Here is a 24,849-nt window from a genome sequence, read left to right as displayed (position 1 = left end):
CGAGGATTCAGCGAGAGAATGTGTGTGAGGCCCTGGTGTGCCCAGCACGTGGGCGGTACCCGGTGAATAATGGTCATCACACTGCTTACCACCCACGCCGGCTCTCACATCCATAGCAGAGGCCACAAGCTGGGCACCGGGCTCAAAAGGAGAAAGGTGGCATGGACACGTCTCTGCTGTGTAGCTGGGACTGTGCCAGGCATTTCCCTCGCTTCATGTTCTTTGATGTTCGCAGCTACCACCTATGAGGGAGGTGGCGGTAGTTACGTTTTTCTGGTTAAGGAAACGGGAGCTCGGGAGCAGTGCCCCCAGCCCCCAGTCACTCCGGTCACCCACTCCAGCGTGTCCTTCAGCCGTCCTAGTTCCATTGTCTGCTGGCTGTTTCCCTCTTGGTTTTGACTCTGGTTCTGCTTACAGGGGCCGTTGCCCAGTGGTGCCTTTGTAATAGGAGTTCCAGCGTTGAGCAGCACCCTGTGCTCTCCGTCCCCATGGTGGGTGCTGTGGAATTGGTGTTTCCACAGGACTTGGCCATGGGGGACCGTGGAACAGGCAGAACCACATTTTGTTGGAACTCTCCTGCCACTGTGAGCATAACCACTTCCTTTACATTTTGAAGCTGTGGCCTCCGCCCTGGCCTCTGCCTTCAAACACTCAGGTCAGTCTGATCTCTGTGGTCACCAGGCCCACACCTGCTAGCCAGGGGGCTGACTACAGCATTTTATTGTCGTTAGCTGGGACTACAAAGGTCCCATATGGGTCTCAGCCCTACCAACTATCTATTTGGAACAAAACACCAGCCCTTTTGTTGTTGATGAAGAATAAAGTTGTTAATCCAGTCACCTCAAATGGCAAATCCTGACCCTTTTGTAACGCAGCTAATGTGTGTGGCATCTTTAATTCAGCCAGGCCCACTGTTCTGGCTTATCGGCCTCCCCAGCACAGAATAAGGTCACAGGAATGTGCCATGGTGCAGGGGAAGCGCAGGTTTGATTGGGGTCACAGGACGGACCATAGAAAAGACGGTGTGAGGGTTGTGCCATGAGGGCCTCTTAAGATTTGGACGTGTGCAGACAGGCCCCATAGGGCACGAACAGAGGCCCTGAGCCCTGACGGTATGTGGTAGGTTCCAGGGATGCGTTTACTAATGCCGCTCAGGGATGTCACCTTTGTTGAAAAATGGTGCTAAATGCAGCGCAAGTGTGAATGAAATAGGAGGTGGTGAAGCGAGCAGTTGCTGAGGGGCGAGCCATAGGACTAGCTTTTTCCTCGTGCAGAGAGCGAGCTGAGGGCTTGAGTAACTGGCCCAAAGCCTTGGGCCTGGCTTTGCATTCCACCCAGCACCGTCTCCTGTAGCAGCTTATCCCCCAACTCCTGCCTACTGACCTGTTCCTGCCTTTATTTTCTCAGCTGTGATGGGGCGCATCCCTGGGCCAGGTGCCATGGTCAGGAGGAGAGGCGTGTGTTGAGTCCAGCTGGGCAACCACCCCTGGCCCTTGGAGCTGCTCATTGGAGGCACTGAATCTGGGGAGATATTTGCAGGGAAGGGCCAGGACCTGCTCCCTGGAACTGGCAAGATTCTGGCTCTTCAGGGGACCCACCTCGTGCCATCCCAACACAGGTACAAGGGACAAGGGTTTAATTCCCACGGAGAGGGACTGCGGCACTGACGGTGGACGAGCTCAGTAGTAAAGTGGGTAATTTCTACCCTCTGCTCCAGTGGCACTGAGATGCAGGACAAGCCTCCTGCTTCACAGTGGGACATCAGTGATGGCTAATAAAGCCACTCACTTTCTCCTGCCAGCCCTTGAGCCCAGAGTCACAGGCACAGGGCCTGCCTCAGGTCCCATCTCCCATCACAGCTGAGTTTTAGCCGAGAAGCCTGGGTTTCTAAAGCTTAGGAGGAAGCCTTTGGGGCATTGTTTTGGCTAAGAATTCATTCTCTTTTTCCCAAGAGCAGGGTCCCGTGCAATGGCCAGATAAAAACCACACACTCCACTAATCCTGGGCATAATTTATTTTTTGCATAGGCATAAATTAGAATCTGGAGATACAAAATTAAGAACCAATAGTGCAGCATTTGTGACAGGAGAGCGCAAAACAAAACCTGGTTGTCTGGAGGCAGGGCCAGTGCCAGAGGACTGATCACAGGACGGCCAGGGCCTCGCCTTCGTTCCAGCTCCGTCCTCCATTCAGGGCGCCCACCTGCACAGCAGCCTTTCCTGCCCCCTCCCCACGGGCCGGAACGAACCACAGAGTTGGAACCAGTGCCCCAAGCCCCTCTTGGCAGCCAGGTTACAAGGACCTGAACTCACCCGAGGCCCCACAGAACGGGGCTAGGAATCAAGCCCTTAGCTTTTCAGTTAAAAAACAGACCTTGAAAAATACATACATAATAGAGCAGGGCCTGCTGGGTCCAAAAGCTCCCACCTTGGCCCCCCCTCCTAACCCAGTCCCCCACCCCTGACTGTCCCCCATAGAAAATGAGTCAGAATAGAAACAGAATTGAGCAAGAGCTGAGAGAGCCCCCGGGGGTGGCTTAGGGTTGGGGGGGCCTCTTACATCAGCAGCCTGATAGGGGTGGGGTAGGGCCAACAGTGCAGACAGACCTCCCACCGTGGCACCCTGAGTGTCACTGTCATTGTATCGCTGGGCCACCACAAGAGCCCAGGGAGTCCCCTGAACACTTCTAGTTGACCCCAGATGTTTATGGCCTCGAAGGACAGGTCTGGGCACCCTGGGGGAATGCAGCAAGCTTGCGCTGGGGCACAGGTAGGCCCTAGCAGGAGTGGGGAGCAGAGTGGGCCCCAGTCCCAGCATCAGGAGAGAGAAAGCAACTACTGTCCCCAGCAGAGGGGACTCTTACAGGGCCACAGACGCAGTAACCCTCAGGCTCCCAGGAGCCAGACCCTCCAGGGTACAAGAAGCCCCATGGCCCACCCTGACCCAGGACAAATACAGTGTATAGAAGCCCTTCAGGAATGCTGTGGGCCTAGGCTGACGGCACTAGCTTTCTGGAGGAGCCCAGCTGCCTTCTCCTAGGAGCTTCCTGCCTGGGGACCAGTCCCAGCCTACACCCTCCTCCCAGAGGACCTCACTTCTCTGCCTAGGGAGGGGGCACAGCTCAGCTGCCCCAGGCCCTAGCCTGCTTCACCCACGGCTTTGGCACCTGCTTCATTTATGCAGCGCCCTGGGTGCCAGCCCCCGCACATGGGCAAGGGGCAGGCAGGTCTCATCCACCTTTGCCGGAACATGGGCACTCATCCCGTCTCTCCCTGCCTCGATTTCCCACAACATGCTACATATATACACCCTCGCAGAAGGGAGAAGACGACGCCCGGTGCCCGGCACGCAGAGAACAAGAGAAGGAAAAGAGACACCGGAGCCTGCTGACCGCTCGAGCCACCCGCCGCTCAGGAAGAGCCTGCGTGTTCCTTCTCTTCTCCACTGGGCCAGGGGCTCTTCTTTCTTGCTCCTGGAAGTCAGTGCGCTTCAAGCGTGCGGGGGAAGAGGGGGGGTGCTGCGCAGCTACCCTCAGAGCAGGGGGCACGTGCTGAGAGGAGCTGGCCTCCCTGCTGGCGGCGGCAGCAGCACAGAGAAGGCCTAGGGGGCGGGTTCCCCATGCACCCTGAAGCGGTAGATGCAGGTGTACTCGGGGTGGCCCCAGTTAGTCAAGATCCGCAGCTCCACCACCTGGTACGTGGCCATTTTAGGGCCCTGGGGAGAGAAGGCAGGGGTGTGAGTCCTCAGACCAGAGGGGGGACAGCCACACCTAGGGCCAGACGCCCCCTCCCCCGGGCCTCTGTAGAGAACCGGACTTCAAAGCTCCTGTCTTCAGACCCTGGAACACAGAGTTGCCAGCTGGTGGGCCAAGGAGCCCCACAGGCTTCAGAGGTCCCACAGGGGCCGCCAACGCACGTAAGGCTGCGCCAGGCCCAGCCCACGGCCACATAAAAATGGCCTTGTAACCGAGCCCCAGCATGATTCATCTCAAACTGGGAAAAACTCACAGGAGCTCTTTTTGACCATGAACAGAACTACCTTTCTGGAGAGTTTGATGTATGTCGATGTTGAAAAAGAATTCCTTCACTGTGAATTAAGCAAAATTTCTTTTCTTTCTCAAGTTCCCATCAGTCCTCTGTGTTGTATGCTCATTTTCAGCTGAGGGCTGAAATTCTCTGGCCTGGTAGCCACGCCTGCCTCTCTTCCCCTCCTCTGTCCCTTCTCCACCTCACCCACTTCCTCACACTAGGACTCCCCTGGTGTGACTCTCAGGCCACCTACCAGAGACTCACCTGGGCTGGAGACTGGGGATCTATTTCTAACAAGGGCCTAGGAGACCGATGCCCACTCAAGTTGAGGCAGGAGGCCCCCAGCAGTGGTCCAGCCACGCTGTGCTGTGTGAGGCCCAGCTGGGCCACATTCACTCAGATACCTGCCCTCTGCAGGCAGCTTCCCCAGCCCTCCCCATCTGGGAGGGCCCCTCCCCCACGCTGATGTGCACTTGGCGCCTCTCCCACGCCACGTGGACAGTGGTCTCTGTTCCGTACCTCGAGCTGTGGGTGGGCTGGGCTGTGACTTCTCACTTGGAACCCCCAGTGCCTGGCACAGGACAAGTACTCAGAAAACATCTGCTGAATGGATGGGGAAGTGCATATATATGCCTCCTCTGCCAGCAGAATAGAATCCCATACCTGAAAATAAAACGTCTGAATGGGCTCCCCATCCTGGTCGTAGGTGAACTGGCCAAGGAGCGTCCCCTCCTGCTGCAGGTCTTCATCGAAACCCTGAAGAGAGAGCAAAGGATGGAGGGAAGATCCTGCTCTTACACACGGGCCCCCAAGGAGGAAGGCCTTCCCTCCCGTTTCCCCCACTGGTCCCCTCCCACCCGGTGGGGCAGGCACCGGCCTCCTCAGGGACTGCAGGGGGCCTGAGCTCTGGACACAGGGCCGCTGTGTGATCTGTGACAAGTCACTTAACTCCTTAGACCTCCGTTTCTTCCTCCGCAGCCTGAGGTAACTGAGACCGAAGTGCCGTTTCCTACCTTGGCGCCGTCTCTTCCATATCTATTCCCTTCCCCTCAACCAAAGAACGATCCCAACTCTATCCTCAATAGAGACCCACAGGGCCCTCTTACAGCCCCTCTAGCCCCCAGGTGGGATACTCACAAAGATGGCAAAGTCCTTGGGGGCACTGGAGATGGTGCTGTTGGGTGACAAGGATTTGGGCACATGCTCTAAGGTGACAGCAGTGGGGCGGATGCGGGCAGAAAGGCGAACCACAGCAAAGCCCTGGGGCCCCTGGAAGGCCCAGCAGTTGCCTGGGTGCACGTCTGGCTGGAGGGGAAGAACGTCGGGTCAGCACATGGCAGGTGACAAAGACAGCCCGCCCTGAGCGCAGCTCTCAATGACCCAGGAGGGGACAGTCACCCAGCTACGCAGGCGACTCAGTGTGCTCAGGGCCCCCACCTGGAGAATGACGCGGGGAGACTGGGATTGGTACCACAGGGGGATGCCGAAGAGGCTGAGGAGGGCCGTCTTGGTCTCGTAGGTCTCGGAACATCGGGTACTGATAACGCTGGCCCCTGAGACAGGAAAGAGAGGCAGGGTGAGCGCCTGGGGCTGGACTCCAGCAGGGGAGGGAGACCCACACAACCAGCTTAGCTCGCCAGCCAAGGGAACCCCAGCAGGGACTATTATTGCCCGTCCCCTCTCTGAGAACCAGTCTTCACACCTAACCCAGACCCCAGAGCAGCTGTAAGCATCTCCCGCCTCTTCCCGGCCAAGGATGGTGCTCAGCACATCCCGGCTTCTCCCACACAGTCACTCGCCTTTGTTGCGAGTTCTGGGTTGGGCGAGTTCTGCTGACCTCAAGCCCTGCTTGCCTAACACCACAGCTACCCTAGCAGATGCCAGGGGGCCCACCAGGGTAGGGAAAGGGGCCCAGCAAAGGGAGGAGAGGTGTACGCACCGCCCGACTCCAGAGCATAGTCCACCATCCCGATGCGGTCCTCGCTGTAGCGCTTCAGAGCCTGCTTTACAATACGGTGCACCTGCTAAAACACAGGCGCCCCGAGCAGCTGTGATGGGAAGCAGACTCGTCCACCTCCGTGGCCCCACTGTTAGGGGTCAGGAACCCCTGGACTCAGCCGTCCCGCGCCTGCACCATGCTGTCCAGACACGTGCCGCTTGCTCAGGCATACACCTCCCCCCTTCCACACCGGCCCCAAAGCAAACATCGGAGCCTCCTGGATGTCACTTAGGTCATAGAACAGGCCAGGGAGCTGGCAGTGTGGGACTGTGCAGCTCTGTGGCTCCCAGGGAGGAAGGCAGTGCGTGTGTGTTGGGTGGATTAGCCATTGCGGGGGGCGGGGGTGTCCAGGGACATCCAGTCCTCACCTCCTCTGTCACCCCAATCACGCCCTCCTCCTGCAGCGTCAGCCCCAGGCTGGCCACGGCCTCCCTCGCTGACTTGCCCTGCATCTCGGCCACGTGCGCAAGGATCTTGCTCTCCAGCTCCTGCAGCTGAGCTTGCATCTCCTCTCGCTGGAGGAGCCCAGTGCGGGTTCCCCCACCTCGAAGAAGGAACTGACTGACCCAGGCAGGGAACTGAGACTCCACCTAGGGACCAGAAAAAGGCCTCACTCTGGGAGGCTCACAGCGGAAGCTGCCACAGCAGAGACCTGGCCAGGGTGGGGTGGCGCCTGGCTTGGGTAGAGGGGACAGGGAGCGAGGACAGGCCTGCAAGGGGAGGGCCAGCACGTGCCTGCTCAGGCCACAAGGAGGAAAGAGTTATGAACAACCCTCCATGTTATCAATGAGAAAACAGGAAGAACTTCCGTCAAAGAAAGCCAGCATCTGTGCCGAGTCCAGAGCAGGGGGCAAGAGGCTCTTTGCCTTGCAGACTGCTAGGACCGTCTCAGAGGAGGGGTATTCAGAAAGGGACGTGGATGGTTCCAACTCACGTCGTCCCGCACAGCCTGGAGCTGCTGGGGCAGCAGGCCCACTTGGTCCTCCACCGAGCTCTGCTTCAGGGTCAGGGCTGCCAGTTCCTGCCGCAGGCCTTCCAGCTGGACCCCCAGCTGCCCCAGCTCCTTCATGGAACTCTCCCGAAAGGACTCCTGGGTCATCCTACTCCCAGAGAGAGAAGAGTAAGCCTTGGATCTCTGGTGAGGGGTAAGGCTATGCTGAGGAGAACAAGAGGATCCCCTAGCTGGCACCTGATATAAGTGTGTGCCCACCACTCACTGGTGAGTGCAAGGCTCACTCTTGGAGCTTCTGGCTGTAGAACATAGCTCCGGTGCCTATGATTTGGCTTGCATATCCCAAGGAGCTAATATTACAGTATCCCATTTCCCTTCTAAGCCCAGATCCATAATTCACTCTGCCTCAGCTCTCACATCCTCCACAAGTACAGATATCTGGGGCATGGGAAGGCAGCCGGCATGAGGTTGTACAGAAAAGATGGTAAGTCTATAAATGGACCCATGAATCCCAATTCTCTTGCAATGCCTGCAACCCCTGCCGGACCTCCACTGCACCTCAAGGACAGGCGCTGAGCAGGTGATCCTGAGCTAGGTTTCAGCCATCTCCCTCTCTGCTTGGGACACAATCAGAATTCTGCTCCGGGGCTCTGCTCCCCAGTCCTAGCTGGGGGTGGGAATGGGGAGGCTGGGGCTAGGAATGGGGAGGCCGCGGCTGAGCAGGCCTAGAACAGATGGCAGTGTGCGTTACCTTTGCCACTCAGACTTCAGCTCCTGGAGTCGAGCCTCGGACTCCTATAAGCAGAAAGAAGGGACCAATACAAGAAATGTCAGGCTCACAGCAGTCAGTCTCCCAGAGCAGGATCTGTTCCCTTTGGGGGTCTTTGCTTAACCACATCCCCACCCCAGGGCCTCCTGACTGATCTAGCAAATGTCAAACTGGCCTCCTGGTTGAGGTCCTTATGGGAGTCTCGCCCCGTATCTATCGTGCTTAGGCGTTCATCCGTTCACTCGTTCATTCAGCATGTATACCCAGCACAACAGGCCACTTGAAAGTAGCCCTTCCTGTCCTCAGGCAAGATCCCAGGGCGTCTCTGCAGAGTGTTCCAGCCCAGGTGGATTCAGTTCAAGCAGAAGTCAGGAGACTACACACCCTTCTCCCCATTCTGCACCTAAGCAGACCCTTAGGGGCCAAGGTGTCTCTCTGAGCCCAAGAACGGATGATGAATTCGATCAGTGCCCCACCGTAGGCTCCAAGTGCCCCCAAGCCCACCAACCTGCGAGGCCTGGACAATCTTCTTGAAGAGGTCTTCTGAGTCCTGTTGATGCTCTGCTCTCAGGGTGACCAGTTCTTCCTATCAGGCATAGAAGAGAGGCTAAGGATTTTACTGAGTCGTGCTCAGAGGCCGCTTACAACCAGTAAGTGGTGTAACCGGAATTCGAGCCAGGCCTGTTTGATTGCAAACTTCAGCTCCTGGCCTTTCTGCTACAGTGCTTCTTGGAAACACGCAAGACTCCTCTTGGTCTTCACTGCACACCTGCGTGGTGTGCCACACCTACATGGGCATTGTGCCAGGCGCACTACGATCTCATGTTCTCACAACCAGGGGCGGGGCAGACAGGAGAGTCTCCATTTTAAAGAGGAGGACACTAAGTCTTAGAGAAGGTAATTGCCAAGCGGTAGAGCCGTCTGACCCTGAATAACACACTGCTGTCTCCCGCACGTCAGGGTGCAGGGCCTCGCCCCCTCCACCCCACACACCCAGGGGGTCACCCACACGGGCCCCTCAGCTCCCCTCCCTGACCTGGATCTGAGCAGTGGTGTCCCTGCGGAAGTCCTCCTTCAGGGCAGCCTCGCGGCGGCTCACCAGCCCCTCCAGGAGCGCCAGGGTGTCCTCGTGGCTCAGGCTGCCGCTGGCCCCCTGCCCTCCAGCCCCCTGCCGCAGCTCCAAGCGTTCCAGCCGCATGGCCTCCTTCTGCCAGCTGGAGGAAAATTCGGCAGCAAGAGCTTCCAGGCGCCGCTCCAGAGAGTGTACCCGGGACAGAATGCGCTGCTCAGCCTGGCAGGATGGGGAGGGAAAAGCCACAGAGGTTAGGGACTTATGACAACAGTGCTTCCTAAAGAGGAACGGAAGAGAATCCCAGAAACACCCAAATGAAATTATAAAACACAGTCTGTCGACTGTCAATTAAAAGGCACGAGCCTACTGAGTACAGAGGTTAGGCTTCTGACTTTCAAAAATTCCATTTTTAAACTAGGCAGTATTTGCATGACTCAAAAAGCAAGCAAACAAACAGCAAAAATTCATGCTCCTAACCTCTGCCCTATCCACCCAGAGCCCTCACCACCAACCCTTCCCAAACCAGGCAACTATTTTCATTAGTGTCTTTATGCAGATGAAAGTAATACAAAGATATGTCATTCTTTACTTCCCCCGTTTTACAGAAAAGGTGGTCCTGAAATTGATACTAGTGATTAAAAAAAAAGTTAAAGATGCCAGAACACATCATTATTTTGTGAAATAATAAAATCAGGGTCAGGAAAGTAATATCTACCAAAATAAATGGTTAAAAATGTGATAGCAAATTAAATTCAGCAGGATGCAAGCAAAGTTCAAATAACTACAATTAGAGGACAAAGAGTTTTACATTTTCATCGTAGACCCCGGGACCTGCACATACACACTCCAGTTGTTTGTGCGCTCATCGCCCCCCACTGGACTGCAGGCCTCTTGAGGGCAGGGCCTCGGCCGGATCCATCTTTAGCCTCTGGCAGGTTGCAAAAATGGCCACTGTCCTGCCCTCCTCCCAGCATCTGCGCCCTCTGCAATGTGGCTTCGCAGGTGCTTCCATGGAGAGGTGGGGTCTATTTCCCCCTCCTTGAATCTGGCCTGGCTCTGAGATTTGCTTCAGCCAATAGAATGTGGCAGAAGTGACAGTATGCTAGTTCTGAATCTAGTCCTCAAGGTCTGGCATGATTCCACTCTCCTGGAACCCTGCCCGGCCGCTATGAGAACAAGCTCAGGCTACCTGCTGGACAGCAAAGGTACAACCTGCCCAGCCCAGGCCTAGACCAGCCCGCCCCTGCTGACCCACCAGTCAACTGCAGACACGCGAGGGGGGCCAGCCAAGATCAGCTGTCCTTGCTCAGACCAGAAAAGCCACCCAGAGGACCTGCAGGATCATGAGCTAATCCAATGCTGTACTTCTTTTTTTTTTTTTTTGGCTACACCGCACAGCTTGAGGGACCTTAGTTCCTTGACCAGGGGTTGACCCTGGCCATGGCAGTGAGAGTGCCGAGTCCTAACCACTGGACCACCAGGGAATTCCCCAGTGCTGGTACTTTTAAGGCACTGATTTTGGGGGTGGTTTATCTATGGTAATAGGTAACAGAACAGGATATTACCTGACTCACAGAAGGTACTCAGTAAAGATTCGTGAAATTGTACTGAAAAGGAACAAAGTAGGCAAGACAATTTGTCTTATTCCTTTTCCTTCTGTTTTCCGTGCTTCTTAGGATGGCAACTAACTTTTGGGCAGTTTTGAGTCATATTTAAGCACAGGCAAAACATCCCCCCAACACCTGCACCACAAACAGTAGAGAAAGGTATCCTGGCAGCACCTCTTCAGCTGTGTGTGTGAGGAAGAAGGGCAGGGACTTCAATGGCAAATTCAGGCCGAGGCGGGAGACTGCGACCCTAAGATGCTCACCTGGAAATGTGGGGATGAGTCTCTGGAACCCCACACTGCACGCTGCCCGCCGCTGCCCTTCGAGGCCCACCAGGAGGCCACGGCGGGGTGCAACGTCTGCAGCCCGAAGGGGTAGCAATACCATGCGCCTGCACACAGAGGAGAGGGCAGTTACCTGGGCCGGGGCCACAGCGCGGACGGCAGCCTCGTGAGCAGCGCTCACCCGCAGCCCGTCTCACTCGCGGGAGCCTTGCCCCGGCCAAAGGTGGTACGAGGGGTGGAGGTTCCCGCCACTCTCTGAGGCAGCAGCCCCCCCCCCCGACAATCCCAGCGTGTACGCATCCTCACGTCCCCTCAGGAATCCTCATCTTTCCATAGGTGGCAAAACTTGGAGGAAACGGCTATCATAAGTTGGGGATGATCCAATGGTAGAACCCAGAGGCCCTGACGGTGGTCCTCAGTCCAGACCGTACATCAGAATCACCCATGGAGCTTTTGAAACAGTGTCTGGCCCCGCCCTCCAGAGTGAGTTCGTGGGCCTGGGGGATCCCTCCATAAGGAGTTTTAAAAGCTCCCCAGGTGGGAATTCCCTCGCGGTCCAGTGGTTAGGACTCCGAGCTCTCAATGCCAAGGGTGTGGGTTCAGTCCCTGGTTGGGGAAGTAAAATCCCACAAACCGTGCAGCATGGCCCCCAATAAATAAATAAATAAATAAAAGCTCCCCGGGTGACTCTAATGGGCTGCCATGGTTGAGAATCACTGAAACAGAATCCACCTGCTAAGAGAGGCTGCCTGCTGCCCCAGAACAGAGCACAAGGCTGCCGCCACACAGAGACATTTGCATCTTGCTTTAGGGGCTACCTGTTTGTGATGTGTTTACTCCTGAGCTATGCACGTGCATGTGCGTGCGTGTACATGTATGCGTGGGGCTGACAGCGCCTGAAAAAGCCATATTGGCTGTGGGGTCTCCACCCTGGTAAGATGCCACACTTGCCACTCAATTGTTGGCCTCGAGCAGGTGCAACGGGAAGCACGTGACCACCAGACTTTAAGTCAGACCCTCCGGACAGGCCTTCACCTACTGCCCTCCTGGAGCTGGTCACTCCACCCCTCCGCCTTTCAGACTTTCTGTATGCATCTCATGACGCCATGAGAACCTCAGCTCCACCAACCCCACATGGGGATGGTGAAACAAACTGAGATAACACGAGGGAATGTGCTTCCTGAACAAAATACTGTAAGATTATAAGAAGTCATTATTATTTTAAGGGCAATGCCCAGTTTCCACTGGATAGGAACAAGCTGTTCTTGTAACAGGAAACAAGGGAATCAACACTTGGAAAGATGTTCTACCTTGGTAGAAATTAAAGAAATACAACTTGAGTAGATGCTAAACCTATAAAACCACCTCTAAAAATATAATAATGACAAAGCACGGTCTTTAATTATAAATTGGTAAAACTGAGCCTGGGGGCCACAGGGGCAACTCATAGGACGTTGTGAAACTCATGTGAAATTGTCAAGTCAAAAGTTGAACACAAAATATATAAACATAATGATTACAACTATGTAAAAAATGTGAAAGTTCAATGATAGAGACGGGAACAACGTGGAGCATCTTACAGATGACACGTATTTCAGTATCTTGGTGCAAAAAGGTGCTCTTACTTCTCTTTACTACTTCATTGTTTTGATCCTAAAGACAGCTGAAGACTGAACTTGATGTAACGATAATTCACTCACCCAGACAACCTCCTGATTTGGAATGGAGGGAAAATGACTGCTAATAACAGTGTCAGAGTCCCTGCTTTTTACCCCAGTACTCCTGTACTGAGGCATGTTCCAGCCCCTGGGGCTGAAAGGATGCTCTAGACATGCTACGCAGTGCAGCGTAGCAACCCAAACCGAGGACAAGATCAGTGGATCGGAGCATTTCCCCTTTCAGCCACGGGTCACCTGAGGACCCAGGAGAGCCAGACAGGGTGCTGCGCAGGCCCCATCCGCCCCCTCGTCCTGCCTCCTTCCCTTTTTTGTAGTTGATCACCGTCCCTCTAGTTTTCTCGTTTCTGCTCAGCACCAGCCTCGGCCCACACTCTGCCCGCCCCTCTGGCTCGCCAGCCCCATCTCCACAAGCTCTTGTTCCACCCCTCCCTGTGACAGTGGGTGAGCTCACCATAGGTCAGGCCGGTCAGAAGCAGCAGCAGCAAGAGGAACCACAGGAACGTCTTCAGTGATGAGAAGCGCCTGGACCACAGGAGGGGAGAGAGGGCAGGCGGAGGTGTCAGGAGGGCTCCAGGGCCTCTATATGCCCCCAGGGAGTCCCTAGAGATTTTTCCTGAGTGCTGAGCTAGAGTTAGAGAGGACACCCTCAAGCCTCTCATCTTGCCAGGGCCAGACTGGATGCTTTACCTGCAAAGCTTGGAGTGACGGGGACAATTCTGACTCTGAATTGTATTGATGTTATTAAAAATAAATACTGGGGTGGGGGGCTTCCCTGGTGGCGCAGTGGTTAAGAATCCGCGTGCCAATGCAGGGGACACGGGTTCGAACCCTGGTCCAGGAAGATCCCACATGCCGCGGAGCAACTGAGCCCGTGCGCCACGACTACTGAGCCTGCACTCTGGAGCCCGCGAGACACACCTACTGAAGCCCGAGCACCTGGAGCCCGTGCTCCGCAACAAGAGAAGCCACCGCAATGAGAAGCCCGCGCACCGCAACGAAGAGTAGCCCCCGCTCACAGCAACTAGAGAAAAGCCCGCATGCAGCAACGAAGACACAACGCAGACAAAAATAAGTAAATAAATAAATTTATAAAGAAAAAAAAAAAAAAAAAAGAAGCCACAGCAATGAGAAACCCGCACACCACAACGAAGAGTAGCCCCCGCTCGTCGCAACTAGAGAAAACCCACGCGCAGCAACGAAGACCCAACACGGCCAAAAATAATAAATAAAAAAATAAATAAATAAGTAAATACTGCGGTCTCTGAATAACCTACAACTTTCACAGACAGATGTCCTCCAGGCAAGCAAATACAGAAGAAAAAAAAAGTAACTCCTTAGTCAGACAGTATTTTCTTGTGGAAAACACTGGGGGTCCAGATCACAAGGGGGCCAAGAGGGCTGCTGAATGTTCTGGAAAACACCACTTGCTGGCTAGAGCCTAAGGCCTGGCCAGCAGCAGTAAGGCTGGGCTTGTCTGAGACTCAGAAGTGGCTAGGCTGGTGTTTGGAAGGAAGTGCCCAAGAAGAAACAAGAACCTGCGTTCCAGAACACTCCCTGCACCTGACTCTAAGTCCTGTCCACTGTCAGGCAGAAAAAGGGGCTCTGGGTGTCCACTCCACACTCACTAATAAAAGCTGCAAGTAAACTGGGAAAAAAAAACCTTCAGAGAAACCATCACGTACAGGCTTCGATGCTTTACTGGCCCCTTCTGCCTGGGGCCTTCTGATTTCTTGTCAGTCTTGCTCACCTGGTTAAAACGAAGACGTCGAGGAGGGAGGCAGCTGTCGTCAGGCGGTACCAGGTGGTGCCAATCCACCAGTAGAGGAGTCCGAAGAGCCGGCCTGGAAGAGGGCCCGTCGAGCCTAAGTGCCACCCTGAACCACTGGCCTGTGTGTCTCCACCAGCGGTCCTCCCTGCCCCGACCCCAACCCTGATTGCCAGTGCACCTCCGTCCTGTCCCACGCTACCCAGGTCCTGTCATCCCACCCGCCTGCGCTGCCAACCCCCTCCACCCAGCTTTCAAGCAAGGGTGCTCCCGTGGCTCCTGGCTCCCAGTAATTATTCTGGAACGAGCTATCCCCGGTGGCCCTACAGTCTCTTTCTAATGGGTTGGATACCCAACCGCAGAGAGATGGGTGAAAGTGACTGCCAGAGAGAATGGAAACAATCATGTACAGAGCAGCCGGCACCCACCTGGAGAAGTGACCACCATCCAGAAAAGAGAGCCCGCCCGAGAGACGGCGTTCCGTAGCCGCGCCCCTGAACCCTGCTGGTCTGTCTCCGAGTAGCCTGCAGGGGAGGAGAGGAGACGCCCAGTTGTCCTCACTCTTTTTTTCTGGTGTGGAGGTGCCGTGCACCGCAGGGCCTGCGGGACCTTAGTTCCTCGACCAGGGATCGAACCCGTGCCCCCGGAGTCCTAACCACTGGACCGCGGTCCTCACTCTTAAGAGCCTTGGGACATGGAGACTGTCAGTTGTCTGCTCCTCTAGACTGTGAGCTGAGACCGTGTGTCATTCTCCTTCACATCCCCAAGTGACAGAGGCTGGCAGCTAGCAGGCCAGTAAACGCTGACGAAGCGAAGTGCTAGACTTCTGACATTTTATTTCCCTTGGACTCCTTGTCTGCTTCCTTCTCCTCACCGGCAATCCCTCAAACCACTCAGAACTAGACTAAGGGATCAAGCACCTCCTGCGTGTGAAGCTCCATGTTAAACACTTGCTGGAAATGAGTCAAATAAGGGAATTGGCCACAGGCTGCTCAGGGCCTCGTGGGGCCGGGCGATCGCATCCCAGCGTTAACGAGGGCCACCCAGGCCTGGGTTCAGGGTACCATGGTGGCACAGCAGCCACACTCAGCGGGACACCATGCTCTCTCGAGTTGTCAGGGCGCCTTCCCCTACTTCCCGTCACCTCCCCAGCAGCCCGGGACCCTGGTGGAGCACCTCCCCGAGGCTGGGGAGGGAGGACGTCGCCTACCTACGTAGTCATCCTCGGAAGAGTAGCCCGAGGACGACCCGAGGAAGTCCTCGGAGAGCTTGTTCTCTGGGAGCCCGTTGACTTTGCTGCTCTCAGTGCCACCTGTGCCTCTCCTCCTTCTCACCCGCAGGTCCTCACCTGAGGAGGGAAGAATGCGGGGTTCTCCTGGGGCAGAGATGCTCCGAGGAGGGTGTTCCAGAGGGACTCGCGGGGACACCCTGAGGAGCATCTCTGATGGGCAGATCGAATCTACTCTCAGCCCCTCCCGAGCTCCCTTGGGTCAAGGGAGGGTGAACTAGGACCGGCCCCTCCGTCTCCTAGGCCTGGAGCAGCTACGTGGCTACTCCATCGTCTAAAAGGGCCTGGAAGTTCAGACACTCGGCTGCTCTCCCAAGGGTTTCCGAAGGTGGGGAGCCCCTCTTCTGGCCCAGCAGCGGTTAGGAAACCCCCGGGGGGGATTTTGGACCATAAATCTCCAGAGGCAGCAGAGGCCCAGGAGAAAGGCTGTGGACACTCACTCCAGAAGGGGTCACCATGCGGCTGGTCGTCGAGGATGGAGTTCCTGGTGAGAGAGGCAGCGATGGAGGCGGCCCGGGGGCTGCCAAAGTAGGATTCCCTGACCACAGACTCGCTGTAGTAGGAGGTGTGCCTGTCGGAGGAGGGGCCCAGCTGCGGCGCTGGGGAGAGGCGCTTCATGTTGCTGGATTTCCTCTTCAGGGTCCTGTGGGAGGTCAGCAGGAGGAGAGAGAGCGGGAGCTGGCAGGTGAGCCCAGCCAGGAAAGCGACAGCGGCGCTCTAGGCAGCGCTCTGCCCTCCTAAGGGGGGGGGGGGGGGGCGCGCGCGTGCACGTGGCCTTGTTGCTAGGCAACTAACAACTCCCAACTGCTGACTGTCTACTGTGCGAAGCAGGTACTTTCTGTGCTCCCATTATCTCTAAATCTCACAAGCAGTTAGGCGAGATCATCAGTAAGTGATGGAGTCAGGATTCAAATCCAGGTCTCTAACTTCAAAGCCAAAGTGTTTTTTCATGCTTCCTCGTGGATTAGTAATTTCTACAACCCACTGAAAACCCAGACAAACTCAACCTGGCCTTCTAGAGCTAGTCAAAGCCTCAGGGGCTGTCATCAGGGCCTCACATCTGCAAGGGGGCAGGATGAGGCAGGCGCCTGCCTTAGCTCACGTCCTGGTGCCCCTCGGACTTGTTCGTCTCCTCAGCTGCTTCGCTGGCCCTGAGGAGGCCCTACAGACAGTGGCACATGCGGATGTGGGTGTGGGTCTCGGGAGGATGGCCAGACTGGCAGAGCCATCCACAGCACAATGGGCTCCTGTGAGCCCAGCTCTCGGTTTTGGGGTTTCCGGCCTGGCTTATTCTTGAAGCTGCCTCTCCCCACTTCCTGTTCTCTGAACATGAGGGCGGCAGCCCGGCTTACGGTATGGAGAGAAGAAACAGCACTGGGCCCTGGCACCCCCAGAGGTGTGAATGTCCCCTTTGACCAGACATGGGTATCTGATCTCTGCCCACAGAAGTCACAAGACGAAGAGGCTGCGCAGTGAACCGCCCAAGACATCTGCTCTGCAGGTCAGTGCAATCCCATGGAGGGGGTGGGGCTGGGAGTGGCGACCCCCTACCTGAGAGGGCTGTCTTTAAACAGGGCGCTCTGACTCCCCATCACCGAGCTCCCTCCGCTGCTGCTGCTGCCGTCATCGTCACCCTGGGAGTAGCGTGTTAGGCGCTGGCTTCTTCGAGACATGATGAGGTGGGCGGGGGACCCTTCCCCTGAAGAGTCTTGGGAGAGAAAGGACACCATGTGAAGCGTGGGGCTGTTCTCAGCCCCTCTCCAGGGGAGGAGAAACAAGTCACTGACTCCCAGCCAATCCCCCCCTGCCCCCCGCAGGGATTCAACTGAAACAGCCTGACATGTGGGTGACATGGGGCATTTATTAATTATCCCGGCCCCGCCCACCCTGCTGCCCTCTGCCCTCTGCCTTGGGCAGCCTCTTTCATGGCACCTTCCACAGGATTTCCTAATTCTCAGTTTACTGGATGCTGAGGTCCGTGAGAGCTAGAATTGGGCCTTCTGCAACCTTTGACATGAGACAGAGCCTGTGGCACCTGATAGGTAGGCCACAGGTGCTAAATGAATGCCTTTCATCACTGCTGCCCTGCACCCGCTCTCCAGCCCAGCCATCTTAACCGTGCTGCCCTGTCCCTAGAGCTGGGCCTGTTCTTGTTCTAGCTTGTTTCCCTTAGATGGGATGTGCTTTCCTTTCTTCATAGCTGTATTCACTGATTCAGAGCCGCAATCAAACTGTGACTCCAGAAAACTTTTCCACGGTAACCCCTGCCTACATCCTGATGGTGCCCGGATGCCGTATCCCATTAGCGATTATTGGGCTGCAACATCAGTGCATCTTGATACGATAAAATACTTTGTTAAATGCCTCCTAGGTACCTGGCTCCTTACACACCCATTATAATCCAGGAAGGCATCGTTACCCGCATTGTACAGGGGGGAACCTGGGACACTGAAATGATCAGTAACCTGCCCACAGCCACCCAGCCTGTAAGTGACAGTGGCAGAGTTTGAGCTCAGCTCTGACAGGCTGCAGGGCCTGGGTCCTTCCGCTCTACCAGGAAGTTTTCAAGTCGTTTCAGGAATATGTTGTTGTGTCCCCAACTAGAGTCTTTTACAGCCTCCAGTATGTTCAGAACAGGCTGCAGAGCTGTTACATTTGTTAACAAACTAACAAAACAGGCAGGCGGAGCGGCAGTGTGGGATTACCCTCAGTCCCTACCAGCCAGACCAGTCACTACGTGGCATGGAAAACCAAGGCTCTGGAATTGACAGGGAGGACTCAGAGGAGGCCAAGGTGAAAAGAAATGGCAAAAGGCGGCATTCTACAACACAAGGAGGATTCATAAACCTTTCAGTGCTAGAAACCCAAATTCAAAACCTCAGATGACCAGTGTGAGCGCTCTGAACGTGGTGCCTTTGCCGGCCTGTATTACAAAGTCACTGTTATACTGCGGTCCTAGTACTTGTGACTTATCACTTCCAATATTCCTGGTTGATACTTAAATTACTAGTTCTCTGGGCTGTGTGGTGGACATAGGCTCTAACACATCCCAACTCAGACTACAGAAACCAGGAGGTCTGGTTAGTACAGCTGAAGAATTCTACAAAGTCCTCTTCTGAAAAACAAGCAGCCTCATGTCTTGGGTCTTACTGGTGTCTTCACAGGTAGGATGTCCCCCTGGCATCTTTCCCTGGTTTTAGCCGATGGTGGTAAAAGGACCGATTGGTAGTAGCCACAGCAGGAAGTTGGCCTGGATCCTTTTCTATATTCCATTCCTTATAAGGTAATTCCACCCCCACTACTGCCCTCCCCACCTGAAAGCTACAGATGCTCACAGAGGCTCCTCCTCTTAACCCTGCCCTGCAGAAGCTGATGAAGCTTTCACCCCAGGGCAGAAACAAAGCAATGTGTTTATACAGAACTCAAGCTACTGCTGGCGAGAATATAAATAAATATTTAGACGGAGGTGTGCGTGTGCGTGTGTGTGTGTGTGTGTGTGTGTTTGGTGGGGGAGGGGGGGGTTTGCTGAAAATCATCAGCAGTCAGCACCCTCCCAGGGGTGCCTTTTAGTCTTTCTCATAGGGTTCTGCTATCACAAAACAGTTTATCACTGAATCTGGGTTTCACAAGATGAAAAAGGTCAAGGCCCCCGTCCTCCAAAACAAAACAAGAGGTGAGCCTCTCAGAGCTCCAATCTTTTGCATATCAGAATAAACACCCCCCGCCTCCCCACCCCACCCCCACCCCCGGTTAAGACACCCTCAAATAAAACATCCCTTCCCATTTCTGAGCTGAACGACATCCTTTCTCAGCTCCACCCTTCCCCACCCCCATCACAAACTTATATGGCAGTATCCATCCGGTCGTCAGACTTAACCGAGATCTTGGGCATCCTCCGCGGTACGTTTTCATACTACATTCTCTCGTGCGACCTGCAAAACGCTCCAGGTGCTAACTCTTTGCTCCCTTCATTCCCTACTGGCTAAACCTGCGGGAGTTTTTGTTTTTGTTTTTACCAACCATGCGCCTTCCCTGCCTCTCTGCTCTAAGTCACACTCCCGCCTCCTATTTGGTTTCTTTTCGTTTTTTTTTTTTTTTAGAACTGAACAAAATGGGCCTCCCTCCTATTCCCAGAGTTACGACAGGCGGCGGCAGAAGCAGAGAACTACCTGTCCCTGGAAACTGCCTGACTGGCACGAAAACGCGGGCACTGGCCTGGGCCGCTTTGGGACAGCCGGGTCTCCGCTCTCCGCCTACCGGGGAGGTTCGGCCCGGGGAAGTCCCGCCCGGAGACATCCGCCCTCCGGACTGACCAGTGGAGCGGCCAGTCCCGGGGGCGGGGGCCGGGCGGCGGAGATGAGTCACGGCGGCCTTGGCACAGCGCTGGCCCTTCTCGACCGGTCCAGGGGCGTGCGCCGGGCGGGGCTGGAGCCTGGCCCAGCTTGGCCCGGAGTGGAAGGGCCAGGCCTGGGCAGCTCGGCTCTGGCCGGTGCAGCCCGACGATGACCCCGGGGTCAGGCCGGCCCCGGGACCCGCGGGGAGGGGAGCGAGGCCGGCCCACCACCCTCACCCCGCGCGTCCGCCCGCCAGAGGCCCAAGGCCGGCTGTTACCTGCTGCCGCCGCTGCTCCGTGCGGGGCCGGGGACGTTCGAGGCCAGCCGCGCCGCCCGGGCGCACCCCCTTACCGCGTCGGAATCCGGGGAGGTGCGGTCGGCGCGGGGACCCGGGACGCGCGGGGAACTGCGGGCGGCGGACTGGCAGACAATGCGGCCCGCGCAGAACCGCGCTGCGCAAGTGGGGCCAGACGGCGCGCGCGTGGCCGAGTGTGTATGTGTGCCCCTGTCAGTCAACGCTGACAGCCCGCAGCCCATTGGCCAGGCCCCGCCCGCGTTACCGCCCACTGCCACTGCCCATTGGGCGGTTTGAACACAAAGGCCCCGGCTCGCCCCGCCCGCCGCGTGGGCCAAGCGGGCGGGGCAAGTCCAGACAAGAATCCGCGCGTGGGAGACGCGGGTGAGTGTGCAACCCCTGGGCGCTGGAGGACTCCGATGGAGCCGGCAAGCGGGGGCTCGACCTGGCCTGACTTCGCACTTGACTCCCGGTCTGGTTGCTCAAAACACCTGAGCCCTGTCCTGGTACTGCCTCGTGCGCCTCACCCCACCCGCGGCCTTCTGGGTCCCAGCTCTCGGCAAGCTGACTCGACAGGGCCGGGGTGCCAGGACCTTAAAGGTATTGAAGATGGCACGAGGAAGTGGGGAGCAGGGGAGATTGACGACCCCTGGCCTAAGACCCACCTGGAGGGGTAGCGTGTAGTTAGGCCTTAGAGGACCTCCCCCAAACGATTGTTGGAATCTCTTGCGTAATTGTTCTCTTAGGCATTTCTATACTTTTTTTTTTTTTTTTTTACAGATCAGGAAACAGGTTCATAGAGTTTTTAAGTGATTTGCTTAGTCACACAGCTTGAAAGAGGCAAAACTGAGATTAGAAGCTTCTCTCCATATCCAAGCCCCCCCCCCTTTTTTTTTTCCATTTTGGGGTTGGTTTTGGGATTCCAGACTTGGCAGGAAGCTCTGCCACTTCTCAGTCTGCCCTCAGAGGCCCCCAAATTTCATGGCAGAAGCTTTTCTTCATTTTAAGGAGGACGCTTGCCCCAGTTGGTGCTGAGAAGGCAGGGCTGGTTACCTATTCCCCTGCCTTACTCAAATCTGAGTGTGGAAAGAGTACTTGGTAGATACTGAATGAATAACATGCTGCCTGACTTCAAGGGTCCTGTGCCCTGGCTCCCCACTGGCCAACTCTACAGATGCAGAAAGTGCCCAGCTTGGGAGGAGTCACTTCCTGGCAAGCTCTTCTAAGGCAAGATGAAACTGTTGTTATTGCACTTTTAAAGTGCCAAGAGGAAGAGACTAGAAATGATGAAATCAGGACAGGAAGACGCTGGGGGTAGGGGATTGAGGAAATGTGAAGCCCTTGTGCTAAGTCGACTCCATACAAAGATGACCCCCCCGATCCCTGGGTCTCCACTGCCCCACCCGGAAAAGAGGGGCCTCACCTGCAGTTACAATCTATTGAAGACAACAGAGCTTGCTTCTGGGGTTAGGCTTCGAGCTCCCTGAAGACAAGGGCTGGCTCATGTCTGAGTATCTGCTGAACGTGGGATGAGTGAAGTGAGAATTGAAATCAGATTTAGAGTCAGCCTCCAGGTAGGGGAGGGGCCTTCTCTTGACAACTTCTCCACCCCAAGGTGCTTAATGCCTCAGTTCTGTCCTAGCCAATTCCAGTGGAGTCTCCATATCCCGCCACCTCCGTTGCAGAGCCTGCTTCACTCCTTTCCAAGGATCCCGGCAGAAGGACCCCCTTCCCAGGATGTGCTGGTTTGTAAAGCAAGAGGCCATGTGCCTTCCACTGGTCTCAGGCAAGGGCCATGGCCACAGGCTGGCTAGAGGCAGCCCTCTACTAAACTGTGTTGCCTCTGTGGGCCTGTAGTAGGTAAATAATGGGCCCCAAAGATACTAGGTCCTAATTCTTGGAACCTGTGAATGTTACCGTACGTGGAAAGTCTTTGCAGATGCGATTAAAGGAAGGATTTTGAGATGGGGAGATTATCCTGGATTATCAGAGTGGGCTCTAAATGTAATCACCAGTGTCCTTTTAAGAGAGAGGCAGAGGAGAAGAGGAGGGGGCAATGTGGCCACAGAGGCAGAAATTGGAGTGTGCGGCCACGAGACAAGGAATGCTGGCAGCCACCAGAAGCTGGGACAAGCCAGGGACGGAGTGTCTCCTAGAGTCTCCAGAGGGAGCAAGGCCCTGCCGACACCTTGACTTTTGTCCAGTGATTTTGGTTTTGGACTTCTGGTCTTCTCAACTATGAGAGAATAAATCTCTGTTGTTTTAAGTCACCAAATTTGTGGTAATTTGTTACGGCAGCCACGGGAACGTAATTAGGGCCCCTGGGAAATTCCTGGTCTTGTTGTTCAAGGCTCCCAGGACTGTGTGAGGCCCCTTCCCTCCTGACCGTCCTCACTGATGGGACCCGTCAGACTTGTGCGATCACACACAGCTCTGTCTCCCCATCTCCGCTGCCCCCGGCCTTTCTGCCATCTTCTCCCTCAGCCACGCTCTGCCCTTTCAGACTCCTCTCTCTGTCCGGCCACCATTCATTTGTTAGTCTTCTCCCAGCGCCCCGCCTCTCTTTTACTGCTCTGTTCCTGCTCCTCCTTTCTTCCATCATCGTTTCATAAACAGTGGCAGGGCAGAGGTGACCAGCTTTGCCCCAGCTGGAACAGGCTCTGGGTGGCTGACGGTGCAGCCACTGCCATGGGGCCACATGATGGCTTTCTCTGTTGCCAGGCACTTTTGCCTCGGTGGCCCCTTCCTTCATAAAAAAATTTTTTTAATTATATTTTACCACCACGTGGGTAGAAAGATGACTAATCTAGGCTTGATTCATGAGTAAGTATTCATTATTAATTATGCTTAATTTTTCTTCCGGTTTTAAAAGAAATGAAATGAAAACATTTCCGTGGGCCCCAAAGCATCCTGCGTCCTGGGCGCTGAACCTGCTCTGCTTTTTTTTTTTTTTTTCCCTGCTCTGCTTAATGGAGAGGTTGGCTCTGTGCTGGAGATGCCGAGGAACAGCTCAGTGAGAGGAGCCCAGACTGGCTCCCGCCCCAGCCCCTGCCTGCCAGAGGCCAACCTCAGTGCTCTGGGGCCCTGGAACCCTCTTCCGCTCCAGCCCAGAGGAGCAGCAAGTCCCGCATCAGCCGAAAAGCAAGGGGGACCCGCGATCTGCAGCCCTGGGTCTAGGCCGGGTGCGCCACTTGGCTTGCTCTGTGTCCTGCTCTGTGAACCACTTCACCTCTCGTTCGTAAAATGCAAATAATAACTGTCCTGTCTGTTACACAACTGGCTGTGTGACCTGGGACAAGCCAGCGAGGCTCCCTGGCCTCTGTTTCCTCGGCTGTGAGGTCAGGTGAGGAGCGGCGCTGCCTCGAAGGGCTTTTGCCGCCGCGGTCTTTGAGAGACGAAGGGAGACGGCTTTGTCCCGGACTCAGAGTCAAGTCAGGTAGCTTCTCTGTGCTTCCAGAGACCGGGCTTCCCCGTTCCCCCCCCCATGGAGTGGCGGAATGAGCCGTGTCCCTGTCTGCCGCCCCCAGGACTCCCGACACTTGCACCAGGACTGATCCTAGTAGGTGCTCAATACGCTTGTAACAGATGCACACACGGGTGAGGGTAACACCTCCAGGCACCTCCCTGCAGCCAAGGCCCCTCCAGCTCTTCCTCCCTGCCGTCCTCACCCGCCAGCCTGTTGGCGTCTGTCATTTAACCATCACAGGCAGAGTAGCCTTGGTGGGGGCAGGGGTGGGGGGGACTTTAATGTCAGACTTCCTGGCTGCAGGAACACGTTTGACAGCCACCAAGAGGCGGTAACCTCAGAGGATCTTGGTGCCGCCTCGGCCCCCCAGGGGCTGTTTCTCTGCCTCCTGGGAATCTGATGCAGCTTCCCTACTCCACCCCGCCCAGTCTGGCGACAGGGCTCTGTATTTACAGAATCTTTTATCCAGGGAGCTCAAAGAGCTCCGTCACCAGGTGGCAAGTGCAGTTAGGCCTGTTTTATGGAAGAAGAAGTCCAGTCGAGGAGGGAAAGACGCCTGGGCCAGCCGAGGCGCCAGGGACAGATGTGGATCCCAGCCGAGATGGACTCTCCCAGGCAGGGTCTAGTGGGTGACTGTGCCTTAGTCATCTCTGTTCCCCCATGCCTATTGCAGTGCCTGGCTCCTCATAAATGCTCGATAAACGTGCACCAAGTGCCCGCCTGACTGCAACTCCCCAGTCTTCAAACATCCCACTCCCTCGTACAGCCTCGGAAAGCCAGCAGTCCGATACTCCCTGCAGCCTCACTTGCAGTCCGAGCAGATCCCTCCTCAACGGTGCCCCGGGGCCCCTCCCACTCCCACACCTTTGCTCAGGCTGTGCCCTGGCCTGGAATGCCCGTGCCGTTTCTCTACCTGATGAAATCCTATCGTTCATGGATGCGCTCAAAGGTCTCTTGTCTCATGAAGGCTTGCTTCTCTGCCTCCATTTCCCAAGGTGGAAGGAATGGCTCCCGCATCCCTCTCTCCGCCCACTTCTCAGGCGGTGTTCTGGAACGGGAATAATGGTCTCCTACAGCCCCCAGGGGTACCATGAGGGTTAGACGGGCTGGTGCCTGGTACACAGTGAGTGTGGGCTACAATTATCACTCATCACAGCCCCAGCACAGCGCCTGGCCGCATGGAGGAACAGCCTGCACGGGCTGTGGCCTGGAGGAAGGTCAGGGCGGCACTGGGGCCTTCAAGGGCACGGGCCCATGCGTCAGAACTCAGAGGCTGACATCGGGGGACTTGCCTGATATCTATGTGAGGTT

General features: G+C 55.8%; 2 protein-coding genes across 5 annotated transcripts in view; one reads left to right on the top strand and one right to left on the bottom strand.

The window, feature by feature from the left end:
* Positions 1 to 3,717, top strand: part of GTPBP1 (GTP binding protein 1) — a 28,851-nt gene extending 25,134 nt beyond the window's left edge. For both annotated transcript variants that reach the window (XM_061205411.1, XM_061205410.1), the window contains exon 13: positions 1,408 to 3,717. The gene's annotated coding sequence lies outside the window, so the exon portion shown is untranslated. The remainder of the gene's footprint in view (positions 1 to 1,407) is intronic.
* Positions 1,997 to 20,293, bottom strand: SUN2 (Sad1 and UNC84 domain containing 2). 3 transcript variants are annotated; one of them, XM_061205408.1, is made up of 18 exons: positions 20,055 to 20,293; positions 16,995 to 17,151; positions 15,884 to 16,086; positions 15,366 to 15,503; positions 14,584 to 14,679; positions 14,138 to 14,231; positions 12,842 to 12,912; positions 10,691 to 10,818; positions 8,785 to 9,039; positions 8,257 to 8,334; positions 7,731 to 7,774; positions 6,962 to 7,127; positions 6,396 to 6,617; positions 5,968 to 6,052; positions 5,466 to 5,581; positions 5,166 to 5,333; positions 4,692 to 4,784; positions 1,997 to 3,714 (listed from the first exon to the last, which is right to left on the bottom strand). In XM_061205408.1, the coding sequence occupies exons 2-18, from the start codon at positions 17,114 to 17,116 to the stop codon at positions 3,601 to 3,603; spliced, it is 2,193 nt and encodes a 730-aa protein (XP_061061391.1). In that variant the 5' UTR covers positions 17,117 to 17,151; positions 20,055 to 20,293; the 3' UTR covers positions 1,997 to 3,600. The 3 variants fall into 3 exon arrangements, with proteins under 3 accessions (XP_061061391.1, XP_061061390.1, XP_061061392.1); XM_061205407.1 differs by lacking the exon at positions 20,055 to 20,293 and adding an exon at positions 19,613 to 19,714; XM_061205409.1 differs by lacking the exon at positions 20,055 to 20,293 and adding an exon at positions 19,285 to 19,429.
* Positions 20,294 to 24,849: the final 4,556 nt, after the last annotated feature.

The sequence above is a fragment of the Eubalaena glacialis genome, chromosome 11 (assembly GCF_028564815.1).
Source record: "Eubalaena glacialis isolate mEubGla1 chromosome 11, mEubGla1.1.hap2.+ XY, whole genome shotgun sequence".
Taxonomy (NCBI): Eukaryota; Metazoa; Chordata; class Mammalia; order Artiodactyla; family Balaenidae; genus Eubalaena; species Eubalaena glacialis.
This window is presented reverse-complemented; position numbering and strand designations above follow the sequence as displayed.